Here is a 17,234-nt window from a genome sequence, read left to right as displayed (position 1 = left end):
CCATTTTAACCATTTTAAGTGTACAATTCAGTGGCATTAATTACATTCACAATGTTGTACAGCCGTCACAGCTATGTCCAAAACTTTTCTGTCACCCCACACAGAAAATCTGTACCAATTAAACAATAACTCTCTGCTCCCTGAGCCCCTACCACTGGTAATCTTTAATTTAATTCTGTCTTTATGAATTTGCCTAGTCTAGATAGCTCATGTAAGTGGAATCATACAATATCTGTGTCTGAGTTGTTTCCAAGGTCAATCCATGTTATGGCATGTATCAATATCTCATTCCTTTATATGGCTGAATAATATTCCACTGTGTAGATATAACATCAACCTCTTCAATTTTTTTCTGGGGGGGACTGCACCGCGTGGCATGCGGGATCTTAGTTCCCCGACCAGGGATGGAACCCATGCCCCCTGCAGTGGAAGCACGTAGTCCTAACCACTGGATCACCAGGGAATTCCCTTTAATTTTTAAACCAATGTTTTAACATCACATAATATTTAATACACAACTTTAGAAGGCCTTCCCTTACTATTCAATCTAAATAGCCCCTTGCCCTCTGCCACCCACTTATCTTCTCAAATTTCCATTGTTTTATTTTCTTCACAGTATCTGAAAATATCTTTGTTAGTCATTTGTTTCCAGTTTATTTTTGGTCTTCACCAACTAGAAAATAAACTCCGTGAGAGAGTGGTACATAACTATCTCCAGTAACCAGTCAGTTCTTGCCAGTAAGGAGCTGTGGACGGTGGGAAGAGAGGAGCATGGTACTCTTACCTGGTACACTTGCTATACACAGAACATGAGAGTTGCAAACAGTGAAACTATCTAGGATGTTGCCTGGTTGGACAGCATCAATAATGATAACTTTTGTAGCTGAATGAGTGCTGGTACAGATCCAGACTAGGCTGGATAATTCTTCTTGATTTTTTAACTCCTTCTGCTGCTCCTGCATAGGCAAAGTAAGGAAAATGAATGTTTAAAATGAGACGTATGTGTAAATATCCATACGGCTGTGCCTCTACACTAAAGGACAATACTATTTCAAGTTTATTTCCAGATTATTTGGAAGGCTGAAAGTATAACCACCTTTCAACAATAATTAGTAGACTAAGAACTAGCAGTTAAAGCAGATCAGTGTTAAAGCTGTTCTATATCTTGACTGTGATGATTGCTACATAGGTGCATACCTTTGTCAAAACTCTTTGAACTGTATCCATTTAGAGCGTACATTTTATTGTATGTAAAATATACTCCAGTAAAACTGATTTAAAAGAGAGAGGGGGGGATGAGGAGTAAGCAAGGGCGTAGTAACCCCAATTAGAAGTTGGACCCAGAAGTAAGTTTGAGACCAAAGAGCTAAGCAATTAGTCTCAGAAACTGGGTCAATTGTTAGTGCAAGCACTTACCTTAAGTTCCTGATCTAACTTGTCTAAACTGCTCTGAGACGCACTTCGCTGTTCACTGCCTTCTGCATCCAAACCAGCAACATCCTTGTAAAAGACACTCGCTCCAACCACAGAGCCACCGTCTCTGGTCTTCCCACCTGACAAACTGACTCCAACAGCACACCACAGCTTTTTTGGGTTAAAAAAATATGGTATTAAGTCACTTTCTCTCTAAAAATGTTTACAACTTTTCACATTTCTTTAAAAGATCTAATGAGTACAAACAGAGGGCTCTAAAAATATTCAAAGTATTCCAGTCTAAAACTACAAAATGAACAATAACCTTGCCCACGAAAGTAGAATTTAAACTTTTTTGGTTTTAGGAAAAACTCCACCAAGATTTTAAGCAATATTACCATTAACTTCAAAATTAATTTACCTTCATTGATGTATCTTTTTCATCTAGAGGTCTGAGATAGACAGGTACAGGTAAATTTTTCATCTTATTTTCCCCTTGTCCATTGGTTACCTAATAATTGGGGAGGGGAGAAAAAGACACACTGGGTAAGCCTCATCGAAAGTGAACTTACAGGGCTTCCCAGGTGGCGCAGTGGTTGAGAGTCTGCCTGCCGATGCAGGGGACACGGGTTCGTGCCCCGGTCCGGGAGGATCCCACGTGCCGCGGAGCGGCTGGGCCTGTGAACCGTGGCCGCTGGGCCTGTGCGTCCGGAGCCTGTGCTCCGCAATGGGAGGGGCCGCAGCGGTGAGAGGCCCACGTACCGCAAAAAAAAAAAAAAAGTGAACTTACAGAACCACTGAGACACGGACAAGCACTGCTGTAACATATTTACTCTATGAAGTCAAGTTCAAGTTAACTTTGTCATTCTTATTTGAAAAATAAGCAGAAAATCAAGTGGCAATTAGAGAAAATAAGATGCTGCTTTGGGAGCTCAGAAAAGATACACTAATTCACAGACCTGTTAGTGCACACATGTGGTGTGACTGTGACTGTGTGTGTGTGTGTGTGTGTGTGTGTGTGTGTGTTAGGGGTAGGGAATATGGTAAAGTTTCTGAAGACCTGAATTGAGTTTTAAGTTAACAGTTTGAAAGCTCCATGACAAAGGTTTCTTAAAACTTTTAAACAACAGATACTGTTTTTTTTTTTTAACAAAATCTTCAAATATTAAAATAGAATAGGATACCCCAAGTCACATGTACTCAGCCACCTCCTATTGACCCCTCTCCTTCCTCACAGAACTCAGAGGCATTTCTCTTGAGCTGAAGGGCTCTAGAAAACCGCCTAAAAACCACTACCCGCAATACTTCTCTAAACGTGTGCCAAATCCATGCCACTTGAAACTGAGCAGACTTGGGACGTGTAGTTCGAGTCTTTCATGCCCAGGCCTACTCCTCCCCCCTGCATTTCCCATTAGATGCTCTTACCATGTTCAAACGTTACCTGTTTGTACTTTTGAGGCAGACTCCAGCCAAAAGCCTGCACTCTACCATCTTCCTTCTGAACATGTGCCTTTACCTGACGATACTGTTCTCTCTTCTGTTCTCTGCGTGAGGCTAAACTAGCTTCAGTTCTAAAAGGAAAAGAAATTTCCTTTTTAAATTAAGTGAATATAACAACAGCTTATCTCCCCTCCCCTGCTAAAATAGCATAAATAACAAGAAAAAATTACCTTGTGTCAGGCAGTTTACAGACACTATATAATTTAATCCTAACACCTCTAAGGTAGGTTATCATACTCATTTTATAGGTAGAGACACTGGGGCTCTGAGAGATTAACTTTCCCAAGTTTATCTACCTAGTGAGAAGCAGGGTCAGGATGGAAAGCCAGTTCCTTCTGACAACAGAGGAAATGATCAAACAACTAGGACAAGGGCTTATATAGGTCTTCAACATTTCTATTAATATTTATCAATGTTGTCAAACTAGCAAAAAGGAGATTTTAAAACATTTCTCCTCTTTATGAAAACTAGGAGCAATGTACTTAAAGGCAGTCAAGTTATAGGAATAGTTTCTTTATAGCTGATCTGATAAGGGGCAAGAATATTCTGAACTGTTAAGTTATTTAGGGTGTAACCGCTAGTCTGAAAAATACTTACTCTTCGCTAAGGAAATCAAAGGCTTTGGACTTATCCCCAGGGAGTTGAGATAAGGTGCTGCTCCTTTTCTTGACGGAAGGAGTAACGTGGGAGGTGGGTGCATTGTACTTCAGATTAACCGGTGGCTCAGGCTTCTTAGCAGTGTTACTTGAGGAGCTGAAAAGTCTGCTGAAACTAAAAGGAAAATGAGAGGGTGTGTGTGTGCAGTGTGTGTATGTATTACATGCATGGTTAAGAACAATCCATAATTTTCCACAAATTCCAGAGAGCTTTTACAAGGAAATGAGTTAGAAACCAGCAAAAAGATTTCTTGTAGTTACACACTGCAACCTCAGCAATAACTCACAGCCAAACTCAGACATTCAGGAAAGAGGAACTATTGCCTAGAATGGCAGATCCCTGTTCTTTAATTAGCAACCCTCATAATGAAAGGAAGGAGCTCTTGAGTACAGGGAACTTCTCGTAATGAAGAAATAAAATAAGACGGTTCCTTTAGCCAGCCAGTGGTTGTTAAACAGCAAGGTTATGGCTGCACGGTTTGAACAGAAGCTTAGTAAAAGCCACTTCTAAAAATAGTCATAATAAAGTACTAGAACACATACTACCATTTTAACACGTACCTTACGCATTTTTTTAGTAACCTCAATTTAAATAACTATTTTCACATCCACTCAAAAAAGAGAAAAAAACCTATTTCTATTAAATACCAGAAAAAATTCACCAAAAAAGGGCAAGTTTTAAGCACAGTAAATGCACAGTACTTCCAGCACAAACACAGTTCAAGTCCAAAACGCACACATACACACACAACTCAAACCCCACAAACACTAAATTTCTAATCTTCACTTTGTAAAGTTCCTTACAATCACACACCAGTGAATCAGTAACTTTAATGGGGATCCAGAAAACTATCAACTCTAAAAATAGCTCCCCATTATTGTATTTAATTTAGTAGAGGATCCCACTAAATGCGCAACCAACATGATGCATCTTACAATAGTCCTCAAGAACAGCCTTACCGAGCCGGCATACTACACACCAAAAAGAAAAAGTTCAGTTTAGCTATATACCCTAAATTTAAGAAAGAAAGCAAAAAGAAAGAAATCATTTGTGAAAATAAATTTTGATTCTAATCTCGTCTCAAAGTCTTTGTGTGTTTTTAGATACTTACAACTGCCAAATGCTTGACCTTTTTTTTTCCTGCATGGCTGGATTTTCTCTTGATGCACTACAGGGAAAGGGAAAGGGAAAGAGAAGGGGTGGGAGAGAGAGAGAGAGAGATGATTAGTGAGGTAGTCTAGCTTTCTATCTGAAGACCCAAGAAGTTCTTCAAGGGACCCAAGAAGTTCATGAAATACATGGAGGAGAGTCAACAATTTCAGCAAATAGTTACTTCGACCTGTTGTGTCAGTCAGTCTGTTAAGGCCAATACAACTAATATAAATAAAATTCCATCCCTCCCTCAAAGAGCTCAGACTACCGATAAGAGAAAAAATTATTATCTGGGCTGGACAGATAGCCAACAAGCCTGAATGTTAATATTTCAATTTTTTATTGAAGAGATATCCTCCAACTTCCCTTTTTATTAAAATATTGCATTGTAATTCCCTGTCTCTACATAAAGGTACCATTTGTTTTATACTTCCAGCTCTCAAAAATTAGCTTGTAACTTTAGTGTTCTGATGGGTCATTTTTCACAGGACTAAAACTTTTCCATTACTGAAAAGCTGACCAGGGAAGAAAATAAACTGCATTGGGACTTCCCTGGTGGTCCAGTGGTTAAGAATCCGCCTTCCAATGCAAGGGACAAGGGTTCAATCCCTGGTCAGAGAACTAAGATCTCACATGCCATGGGGCAACTAAACCCACACACCACAGCTACTGAGCCCGTGCGCTCCGGAGCCCACACGCCACAACTAGAGAGAAGCCCGGGCACCGCAACTGAAGATCCTGACACAGCCAAATAAATAAATTAATATTAAAAAAGAAAGAAAGAAAAGAAAAGAAAAGAAACTGCATTGATTCGATAATTCGACAAAATTTCAAAAAGAAAAAAAAAAGGCACTGCAAATTGATTTAGTAAGGTTGTAAGGATTCTGCTATGACTGTCAGAGTCCCCTTTTCATTTCTTTTTTTAAGGACTGAATTTAAAACATTTTAATTCAATGAAGAAAGTTAAGCTACCATTTTTATTCACTTGTTGACTACCATTTCACTGCTAGAATTAAAAATAGGAATGAAAAGTGGAACCTGACTATATGCCTCAGTTTTTTAACTATTCACTCATTATTTATTCCATATCCCTTAAAAGCTGGAGTTAAGAACATATTTGTTAGTATATTAGTTTCTCTGTCCAATAAATAAAGATTAAGATAGTAATCTTCTTCCTTCTTAGCAGCTACAAGGAATTACAACTTTTGCAAACTGTAAATGTGCGATACAAAATGTTTTTATTACTATTAGGTAAAGGACATAATCATAAGGAAGTAAAAGTTGGTGGTTAGAAAATATTTTCATAAACTTTAAAACAAGGTGTCAGTGTGTACTATTATTGGTAAATCTGATGTGACAATCCAAACTGAGAAATATGGGCAAATTAGGGGGCAACTAGTTTACAAACTTCTCGTGAGCTCTTTCTAAAATTAAAATAAGGAATGCTGCTACTGAAAATATGACCATTAGATGGCAGCATTAGGTGAGATTTAAGAGCCAACTGACAAAGATGTCAATTGAAGGTTGCTTTCTGCATGACTACTCAGAAAGGGGCTGGTGGTGGAAATCAGGAATATTTTACAGGAAGTCACTGAGTAAGACTGATTTCGTTCCCTATGTGGCAAATGAAAACTTTACCTCTTCCTGACATCACTGCAAAAGTAGTGTCAATTTCTACATTCTTTCAAAAGATGACTAAAGAAATTTTCACATATTGAGGTGTGGGGAAGTATTCTGGCTTATACATGATTTAACTCAAATGTTATGTGAACTAAAACAGCCTATTTGTGGCCTATCAAACATATACTGTACATATGCTTTCATTGTTAAAGAAAAGGGTGTGCACTGACCAGAAGTAAAGAATGTCCATGTTAAAGATAAAGATGAAATGCCTCCCTTCCTGGGACACCAATGCTGGTACTCACTCTTTTGACGCTAAGACTCCCTTCCCAGGTGTCAAGGTCATACTGACTCACTGTGTACATGCTTTTCTGGTTTTTTTGAAACCTTGAAGGAATGTATCTGTGACTTGTTTGATGTTATTTGTTCTGACAAGATATAAAACTGTGCTGAAAACCATGCCTCTCCAGAGCAGCTCCTCAGAGATATCCAACAGGCTGTCTCCCAAGCTACAGTCCTCCACTTGGCTCAAATAAAATTCTTTTCTATTCCAATTATAGATTGTTTACTGATTATTTCCATCGACAGACCATCATTTAATTGCCCTTTAGAGGTTGTGGGGATATTCTCCAAGAGGCCTCACTGGCCCAAAAGGGACCCACTTTGATCACATTCTGTTACTAATTGCTAGTGTTTCTTTAGACCTCTCTTCGTAAACAGAGCAATGGGCTTGGATCCCCAAGGCAGGACTCTAGTTCTGAATAAAGAAATGAGTATCAGTAAACAATCAGTAACCTAGTAAACAATGAGGAGAAAAACACCAGAGGTACTTCTCATACAAACCGAATCATCTCTGTCCATCGAACAGCTTCCTGAAGCTCCATCAATCTCTCTTTATATTGGTTTCTCTCCATTAGAACTCGGGCCATTTCTACTCTAGTAAACCGCTTCCTTTGGGCTGTGGGAATATCACTCTATAACGAAAAGAAGACTACAGATCACTCTGGGAGCCTGTATCTGTTTTAGTGTTATCGCAGACTTAAGTAAAAATTTTAAGCTTTTAACATTCCTTAATTTCTAATCTAATGGATAACAAAAAAAAAAGACCTAATAAAAATAAAATCAATGAAGAGATATACTTAATTATTTATGACTGGAAAAAGTAGACAATTTAATTCCTCAATATAAATACAAATATTTGAATATATTACAAAGGAAATACAAAGAATAGTGCAGATTTTGAAGAAAAACAAAAAAGCTGTCATCTCTATAGAGTTAATACACTCGCCTGGAAATGTTGTTCTCACAACAGTATTTTAAATTCATGTTCTATAACAAATGCTAGTTATTCAGAAAATAGTTACAAGTTAAGTTCCTAAAGGGGTTCATTTATCTCAAACTACCAATCTACATACACACTCAAAGCCAGCGAAAAGCATAAAAACTTGTTGGCTACCTACCAAGGTACCCAATGCTAGGAGTCACTAAAACACCAAAAGAAATATAACAAGATGGAGACAACTGTATTAACCAGAATTATTATTAGGGAGAATAAGGAATGTGAGCGTGGTAAGACCCCAAAGGGGCATGCTCAAGTCAACTTCCTTCTACTGCTGATTTCTAAAGGCTCTTCTGGAGAGGAAGGTTGGGTTAGCTGTAGGGCTTTCGTTTTGCTGAGTGCAGTATGCACATTTTGAATCAAAGCTGAAAGGCATGGGACAGTACGAAAGAGGCTGAGCTTAGCTTATCCCTCAGCAGTCTCCTTCTTTGTCCTCCTGCTGCAGAACTTAACCTCTCCTTTAAAAAAAAGTCAAACAACAAATGATCAAAGGATTTTGAGTTTGCAACACAGCCATCCCACTACTAGGTATATACCCTGAAAAACCAGAAGACTCTCACTGTAATGTTCATAACAGCATTGTTGGTGGTAGTAAAAAGCTGAAAATAACCTAAATATTCATTTACAGGAAAACAGATACAGAAATTGTAGTATATTCATAATGGGATATTATAAAGCAGTGAACATGAATGAACTATACCACTATACTACAACTAGGGTAAATATAAAAAACATAATACTGAGAAAAAGAAGCAAGTCTCCAAGGCTAAATACATATAAAACACAAAAACAGTGAAAATTAACCATACCTTGTAAGGATACATACATGTGTGGTATGATAAAATTATTTTTTTTTTCAAGTTAAGAAAATGATAAATACAGCATAGTAGTTTCCTCTAGAGGGAAGAGCATAGGGTATCTTCAATGTTTGATAATGTTCTAGTTCTTAGGTTAAATGGTAGGTTCATAATGTTAATTTATTATAATGCTAATTATAAGTTATTATTCATAACTTACATGTTACGTATATTTTTAAATGTATCAAATATTACATAAAAACACAAATAAGAGATTGAAGGGGCACAAAATAATCATTCTGATCAGGACATCCATATATCTCAAGTTTGATACTTGACCGGCAAACACCTGTGACAGGAATGATAACCTAGCTACTGACAGAATAACTGGCATGCTAATAACATTGGCAAGAAGTTCATATTTATTCTTTTGTATTTATATGTTGACAACAATATGGGCTAATTGCCTAGTATTAAAGTTTCTAGACTTCATCTTTTTATGTTTAATACCTTTAAACTATTTTTATTCTTAAGGCTTTCATATATTTCTAAGTTAAAATTTGAAACAAAACAAAAACAAAAAACTCCAAAATATCCCACCTGGTCCTTGAGCTTGAATAGGCAAACACAAGTCAGAGCACAAAGCCACGGAGGAAAAATGAGCACACTGCGTGTAGCTAGAAAGCTTAGCATCTGGATACTATGTGGGAGCAGGATCTATCCTATTCATGATCATAAACACGATTTTAACTTTTTCTTTTCATCTTTATAATGCTATACCCAAAGCTTAATTAACAAGATTTCCCCAAAATACCAAAATATGGTAAGTTAAGAAAACAAGTCCAAAATTGTAGACCTACATCATCATCCTCTTTTGCTTTCTGCCTTGCGTCTTCAGCCTCTGCACGAGCTCTAGTGGGGGGTAAAAAACAAAACACGTTATTTGAGTTGACCTCACCTTTTTAAAGAACAAAGAACAGGTCAAAAATTTTAACTACCACTAAATGATTACTTTTCTTTTTCCAAACAGGGTATTTAGCTGCTTTCATTTAGGGGAACATTATCATAGCACTGTTCTCAAGAAAACCAGGCATTAAAGAAAAGGAAAATAATGAATGCTTACAGTTTCCTGATTAGCAATATTTGAACAGCTCTTCTAACTTCTTTCACATCATGACATGCACAAAAAATTATCATATTCAATAAATGGAAGGGTCTGTTCAGAGCAGAGGCAATCAGCCAAGCAGTTAACCCTATCCCAGGCAGCTCTGGGGCCTTCGTGACGAGAGCGCTAAAGGTAGCAGTCTCGGGGTTACACCTATAACCTTGGTGGCACACTGGCAAAGCTTGTTTGGTTTAGAACAATATAGTGAAAACTTACTTCCTAAGCTCTTCCTCCAATTCTCTGTTCTTCTCCTCTAGCTTCAGCTTGGCTTGTTTCACAGCCTCCAACTCCCCTTGCAGCACGTCTTTCTCACAGGTAAGTTCATCCACTTTTGCTATCAAATCATTCTTCACTACATTCAACGCATTTCTAAGAAACACATATTTCAAGAGCACCATTACAAGTAAATATTCTTTCTATCTCACAGCTTATTTCTCTTGTAGACTAAAGTAACTACAATCATAAAGCTAAATAATGACTGAAACCTTCAAAGGTATTCTACCTGATGTTGTCTGTAGATAAAGGTTTAAAAAAAAAAACCCACAAAGCAATGGTCTGTTTTCTTATCAGACAAAGAATAAACGGAGGAACTTCCCTGGGGGTCCAGTGCCTAAGACTCCATGCTCCCAATGCAGGGGGCCCGGATTAGGTCCCTGGTCAGAGAACTAGATCCCACATGCTGCAGCTAAGAGTTCACATGCTGCAACTAAAGATCCCGCATGCTGCAATGAAGATCATGCGTGCCGCAACTAAGACCCAGCGCAGACAAATAAATAAATATTGTTTTAAAAAGAAGAATAAATGGATAAGGCAAGGCAGACCACTAAATTATTAAAAAGTCAGAATTAAATAAAATTAAACTTTTAACAAATAGCATCCAGGACTTCCCTGGTGGTGCAGTGGTTACGAATCCACCTACCAATGCAGGGGACATGGGTTTGATCCCTGGTCCGGGAAGATCCCACATGCTGCGGAGCAACTAAGCCCGTGCGCCACAACTACTGAAGTCTGTGTCTGTGTGCCCCAGAGCCTGCATGCCGCAACTTCTGAGCCCACGCGCCTCAACTACTGAAGCCGGAATGCTCTAGGGCCCGTGTGCTGCAACTACTGAAGCCTGTGCGCCTAGAGCCCATGCTCCGCAACAAGAGAAGCCACCCCAGTGAGAAGCCTGCACACCGCAACGAAGAGCAGCCCCCGCTCGCTGCAACTAGAGAAAACCCGCACACAGCAACAAAGACCCAACGCAGTCGAAAATAAATAAAATAAAGTGGTTAATTAAACAAACAAACAAACAAAAAACCAAATAGCATCCGTAAGGGTACCGCCCTTAATAAGTTCTGAAAAGATATTATCTAATCAACAAAGTAAAATTAATCCTTGAATTTACCTTTAATAATTAATAAGAAAGTCTAACCTTGAAAAAAATGAAAAAAAAAAATCTAAGATCTAGCTCCTTTTGCGTATCGTGGACATAGGACGTCATTAGAGCTATGTTCTGTTTTGGATATACACAGATGTTCCAAAGTTGCTCTGACACAGCAAACTTACAAAGGGGCCTGATCTGCTTTTCCACGTAACTCAGGACCCACTGCACTAAACAAAACTCCACTGTGTTTGAGGGCCTAAGTAAGACTCCACAAATTGCTACTATGGAGGAGAGTTCTGAAGAGGTGGGCCGCATATAGATAAAAACATTTATGCAGAAATAAAAGAAGCCCCAAGAGGAGAGAGAAGAAAATAGATATCCCAGGGGAGGGAGCAAAAACCACATAGGACACATCCAGAAGATTAAGAGAAAGGCGTGGATACTTGCAGGGTAGAAAGGAGATCAAAATCTGTTTCTGAAAAGAACAGAGTAATGAAACATACCATCAGTGAAATTAGGTCCCATTAACTATTTGCTTGTGTACGTGTGTATGCACAAGCCCACACACAGAGAAGGGGAAGGACGTGGGGTAGTGAGACTGCATTCGTGCTGTGTTAAATTAAAGATGTGCCATTGAATTGGATGAGAAGAAAATTCAGTATCTTTTGTTCCCTGTTAAAATTTTGCATATACTTACTTGGTTTCCAACAGTTGTGTATTTTCCAATATAAGATTCTCAACTTCACGACCCATTCCTATCAAAGAAAAAAGATAAAAACTTTGAAAATAAATTTATTAAAATTATATAAACTTATAATAAGCTATAGTCTCAAATTTTATTTTATAAATTTTATCTGTCCTTTAGTAATCTCATTTTGTCTATAATTTCATTTTATGTATCTACTTGTATGGATTATAAAATTATAAATAATTATCTACCACAAAACAAAGCTAAAGATTTTCTTAGTCTGTATTTTGCTTCTCATAGATAATATTTCAAAAGAATGAAGACTTTTCTGCCAAATATTCTAAAAAGTAGCAGTATTTAGGGGGAAAAGAGAGTAGCATTAATATGGATCAGAAATCATTTCTAAATCACACCTGTTATTGCAGGCTTTTGCCTAAGAATTAGGTCTTATTAATAGAGAACAGGAAGAAACAAGAAAGACCCCAATGCAGATGAAACCTTACCAAAGAAATTATGGTCTTAAAGCCCATGCATTCCATGTAAAGCAAAAACAAAGAACAAGAAATGTTTTATGTAAGAAACAGAATGAAAAAAGATCATTAATCTGTAGTTTTAGGCATGATATGAAAAACATCTGAAATCACAATGTCATGATTTAATGCATAATGATGTGCAAAAGACAGAAATCAAGGTGACTTCCTCCATTCATAAGGATGTTCTGATATGTTACCAATTCTTTTGCAAAATAAAATTGAATATAATTAGAGTGAAAATCCCAGATCAATAATATAAAGATTTCTTCAAAGTGCCACCTCTGAAATGATAATGCTTAGCGGTCAATTTATACAATCATGCTTAACAATTTAATGAGTACTGTAAGGTAGGCGGTAGAGCATCCAATGCAAGATCCAATGTAGTGATCTTTAGGGAGAAGAAAGCTATTTAGTTTGCTACTCACAAGAAACTGAAGAAATCAAACAACACATTAGGGAATATACCTCAGAAAGTTAAACAGCGCAAAGCAAGCACAACAAAAAACCCATCACTCCACTAATATTGGTAAATCACATACAATGGAAGTAATATTCATAACCCACCTAAAAAAGGAAGTAAATATCTCTAATGAAAACAATGTAAGTTAAAGGAGTTAACATGTCTCTTTATTTTAAAAAAAGAGGTAATATTTCAAATAACTTAAAGATAATTTAAAATGCAACTAATCTAGGAATGCTAAAAGTTCAATGCTCACATATGGACTCATATTTTGTCTGTATTATAATTACCCCAAATATTCTTAAAGAAGAAGGTACTTCTGCCATGAAGAATAAATATCAGAAACAGTAGCTTATTTAATCATCTACATATTTCCAAAAGCTGAAAATAAAGACAAACTAAAAGTTTCCAAATTCCAATTTAAAAATGAATTTTGACAAGATATGTTGAAATATTTGCTTTAAACACTAATGTTAACTTTTCAATAAAGCTATAGAGTCAAAAGAAATATGGTTACGGTTGGGTGAAAAAAGTTTATATAATGACTATGTTTGCTAAACTCTCAAGCACATAGGGAGATAAGCATAAAAGCTGAAAATATATGCAGGGGAAAAAATAGTTGAGCAGAAAAAAAAAAAGAGAAAGCATTAAATGAGAACAGCAGCCAAGACCACCTAGCTTAAAAAGCAGTAATATTAAAGAATTTAAAAGCATACACACCAGAATATTCCCCTGGGTAAGCAGCCCAAGAGAAAAAACGAATGAGAATCTCAATTAGATTGTTTTCAGAAAGCAAGATCTACACTCACTTATTTCAAAATGAGAGAGAGGAGCCGATAAAATTGAAAAGATGTAGAGAAACCAAACACAATAAAGTATAAATAGGAAAAATTTTTGAAATATGTACTCTATGGAAATCATATCCTATAATGTAGTTTCTAGAGTTTACACCTTCCCAATGAAGAGTTCTCCTAAAATCTAGTGTATAAATTTAATATATAACCAATAGGATCATCCAAAATTTTCACTTTGAAATGTATCAATAAAAACTAACTAATAACTATAAGGAAAACGTAACTTGAAGTGGCCCCATTTCTATTCATGACTTCAACTAAGCATAAACTTAGGTCTGACGTATTTGGAAACCTTACCTATTAAAACAAGCAAAAAAACTGCCTGACGGTTTTAAAAATAGACATCTCATTTGGATTTTAGCACTGATTCTCAAGCTCAGTCCATAGATGGGCTCTGGATTATGTCACTTCCTTGAGAAAGAATGCACAATTTTATCTATTTCTGTATGTGCATTTTCCCAAAAGTACACTACTCTCTTACAAATTCTCCTGTAAAAGAGTTTTAATTCCAAAAGGTAAAGAAGCGTAGGTTTAGAGGTGAAACAAAACTGTTAAAACTATTTAACGATCCATTCACTTAGCTGCTGTGCTATGTCCCAAAGACTCAACAGTGAGCAAAAGATATAGTTGTCTTTGCCACATTGGGCTTATCGTCTAGCCAGGGAGACAGGCACACTAAAAAACCACAATAAAGTATTATGAAGAGTTGCATAATAAACTGCAGTCCTATGGGAATATGTTTCCAGACAACTGAGCTTTAACTAGGGGATCAAGGCAGAACTCCTGGAGGAGGATATTCCATTTTATCAGAGGCAAGAAGGAGATACAGAGACAGATACATAGATTTTCTTTTTTAAGAAAGGACGCAAACAATCCTTCATGACTGGTTTTGAGGGAAGTGTGAGAGATTTAGGATGGAGAACTGAGTTGATGGTGAGGTTATTCACTGAGTTAGTATATGCTGGTATAAGAACAGCCTTTGGGGACAGGACAATAAAGAAAGATGTTGATGAGCTGAGCTTCAGGCATATCAACTATAAAGTTCTACAAATCATCTTAAAGATGTCTAATGGGCTGTTTGGAAGTAATAGTCTGGGGCTGCAGAAAAAAATCTTGGACGGAGAGAAAGACTTGGGAGCAATTAGCCATGAAAGCCAAGAAACAAGAGCAAATCAGACCTGCCAAACATGGAAGCAAGACTGGGCCAGGAACATCTGAAGAATGGGCAGAGAAAGAGGGTCCTGCAAAGAAGACTGAAAAGAAATAGTCAGAGGCAGGAACGAATGCAGGGAAGTCTGATACCACAGAAACCCAGCAAAGACCGTTTTAAAGACAAATGCTATTTGAGAAGTCATGTGAAATAACTTAGAAGAAACAGCTGGATATAGCAAACAAGAAGTTGTTTCAGGGAAGGTTAGTGTGGGGCAGAATGCCAGATTGTAGTCAGATGAGGTGCAAGTGGGACTGGGGAAATCCTCCCAGTTAAAAGTAGCCACCCTTTCAAGAAGTCTGTTTTGTCCACTGGTGTATCACAAGCATCTAGAATAGTGCCAGGCTCATAACAGACGCCTATCTCACCGATATTTCTGCAAAAAAGCACGCCTGGAAATGGGAGAAGAGTAAGTGATAGGGTGGAAAGGTACTAAAGATAGGGAGTCAGAGGAGGGCAGTAGTTTTATTTTAAAATGGAAAAGACCTGAACATGTTTAAACGATAACAGGAAGAAGTTAGTAAAAATAGTGAAGTTGAAAAAATAGAATTTAATCAAGAGAATGAAATCTCAAGACTAGGATGTATGAATGTATGATTTCCAAGTTCTAGAACGTGGCCATGGAGGGTAAGTGACTAAAGTGAATAGAGAAAAGGATCATTGGAAATAAAGTCAAGGGATGAGACATCAATCAAGATAAAGGACAAACTGTGGGGGATTATCTCTTTTAAATTACTAAAATCTGAAAAAAGTAATCTAAATACTGACTACATGCATAATGATTTCAAAAACAAGGGAAGAGTTTTACAACAACACAGCGATTAGAAAAATGAATAATGAGTTATAGAAATGGACTATGTACTTATTTATCAACCAACGTTCATTTAAGGAACTTTGTGAGAAACGATTTTACTAGTTTAACTATGTTCCATTTAGTGAGTATTACACTGCAATTACTATCACTGAACTGACCAGAAGAGAAGCCAAGGAAAAACTATGTGCCTTGGAGATGTCACTTAACATCTCTGACCAAAAGTATTCATGTAGGCTTAAGTCACTACACGTAAGGTGACATAGTAAAACTTCTAATCTGGAACATTCTAAAGATAAATGTATCAGTATCTGCAAAAGGGAGAAGACAGTAGTTTACAGTCTATTTCTTTTTTTTCAAAGTGGAAAGGAAATCAGAATTTTGCTTTTAACCTATTTATTATGCTTCATTTTCTGACTTAAAGAATGGAAGCTTTCGGAAAACACTTGATTTGAAAGACCACAATTATTTCTAAGTACTATGTGGCTTCTTAACTCTACAGGGAAGAAAGTTTGGGGCCGATAACCTCAATAATGATATTACTCAATGCTGGATTGTAAGGAAGCAGAGTGTACAAAGAACATTTAAAAAGTACTTCATTCTGGTTAAATACAAAGGGGAAGCAAGGAGGAATTTTTTTTAGATGATGTATATTGATTCTGGTGGTGCTTATACAACTCTATGCATTTGTTAAAACAAAAAATTGAACCTCACTGTATATAAATCTGAATATAAGTTTAAACATTAAAAAATTCTTCTTTCTAACATTTTTTTGCATCTGCCCCTCAATTTTTGCCAGGGAATCAGTTTCTTAAACCAATCAAATCTTAAAAGGAACTTTTCATGCATAATCTTAACAAAGAGTATAAATTTAAATGTAAAAATGGAGTGCTCCTTAAGAATTAATCTTTTAGCCTTTCTTGAGAAAGACAAGCTCATTCAATTGCATCCAACGTTTTACTAAGACTTTAAATGGTGGGAGTCTATGTCTAACTCAGTTTTATTTACGTACTTTCAATCTCTCTTACTTTACATAAGACTGTGAGCTCTGTTTAGACAGAACTTGTATTTCCTTCAAAAAATACTTGTCGAGGACATAACTAGTAGCCAATAAATTTAACATAAATGAACGCAAGTAACACCTCTCTAGGTTCACAAGAACTGACAAACAGCACCTTTTGAGAACAGTGTAATCTGTGCTGAATTTACACTAAGGGATACAAAAAATGTTTGGAGACCAGAATCCATCCCAAAGGCATAGATTTTTTTTTAATACTATAACATTTTCCATTTCTGTAAGGTCTTAAGTTATAAGAAAGGCACACCAAAGCTAACTGACATGTCATGTAAGGTTTTTTTTTGGCCGCGCCTCATGGCTTGAGGGATCTTAGTTCCCCGACTAGGGATTGAACCTGTGCCCCTGCAGTGGAAGCACAGAGTCTTAATCATTGGACATCCAGGGAAGTCCCATTCATGTAATTATTGTTGAAAGGAACTTTAGAGATCACCTAGAGCAGAGCAAACTTTTTCTGTAGAGGGCCAGATGGTAAATATTTTAGGCTTTGTAAACCACATAATCTGTTACAGACAACTTAACTCTGCTGTTGTGGGGTAAAAGAAACTATAAACAATCTGTGAAAAATGAGCGTGGCTGTGTGAACTCTACTCG

The 17,234-nt window shown here is 36.9% G+C and overlaps 1 protein-coding gene across 16 annotated transcripts in view; it reads right to left on the bottom strand.

The window, feature by feature from the left end:
- Window positions 1-17,234, bottom strand: part of SPAG9 (sperm associated antigen 9) — a 149,097-nt gene that overhangs the window by 22,919 nt on the left and 108,944 nt on the right. For 9 of the 16 annotated variants that reach the window (XM_089901077.1, XM_089901080.1, XM_089901081.1 and 6 more), the window contains 11 exons: window positions 11,707-11,764; window positions 9,860-10,012; window positions 9,339-9,390; window positions 8,491-8,577; window positions 7,186-7,316; window positions 4,682-4,738; window positions 3,511-3,684; window positions 2,855-2,984; window positions 1,835-1,924; window positions 1,417-1,584; window positions 785-956 (listed from right to left, as the gene is read on the bottom strand). In XM_089901077.1, coding sequence (XP_089757203.1) covers window positions 785-956; window positions 1,417-1,584; window positions 1,835-1,924; window positions 2,855-2,984; window positions 3,511-3,684; window positions 4,682-4,738; window positions 7,186-7,316; window positions 8,491-8,577; window positions 9,339-9,390; window positions 9,860-10,012; window positions 11,707-11,764 — 1,272 coding nt within the window. The remainder of the gene's footprint in view (window positions 1-784; window positions 957-1,416; window positions 1,585-1,834; window positions 1,925-2,854; window positions 2,985-3,510; window positions 3,685-4,681; window positions 4,739-7,185; window positions 7,317-8,490; window positions 8,578-9,338; window positions 9,391-9,859; window positions 10,013-11,706; window positions 11,765-17,234) is intronic. The other 7 variants (XM_022558167.3, XM_022558168.3, XM_022558169.3 and 4 more) reach the window with 3 other exon arrangements.

The sequence above is a fragment of the Delphinapterus leucas genome, chromosome 19 (assembly GCF_059928025.1).
Source record: "Delphinapterus leucas isolate spDelLeu-1000000601 "Yukka" chromosome 19, BTC_Dleu_Yukka2, whole genome shotgun sequence".
NCBI lineage: Eukaryota > Metazoa > Chordata > Mammalia > Artiodactyla > Monodontidae > Delphinapterus > Delphinapterus leucas.
The sequence above is the reverse complement of the archived record's forward strand: the minus strand, read 5'-3'. Positions and strand labels throughout refer to the sequence as shown.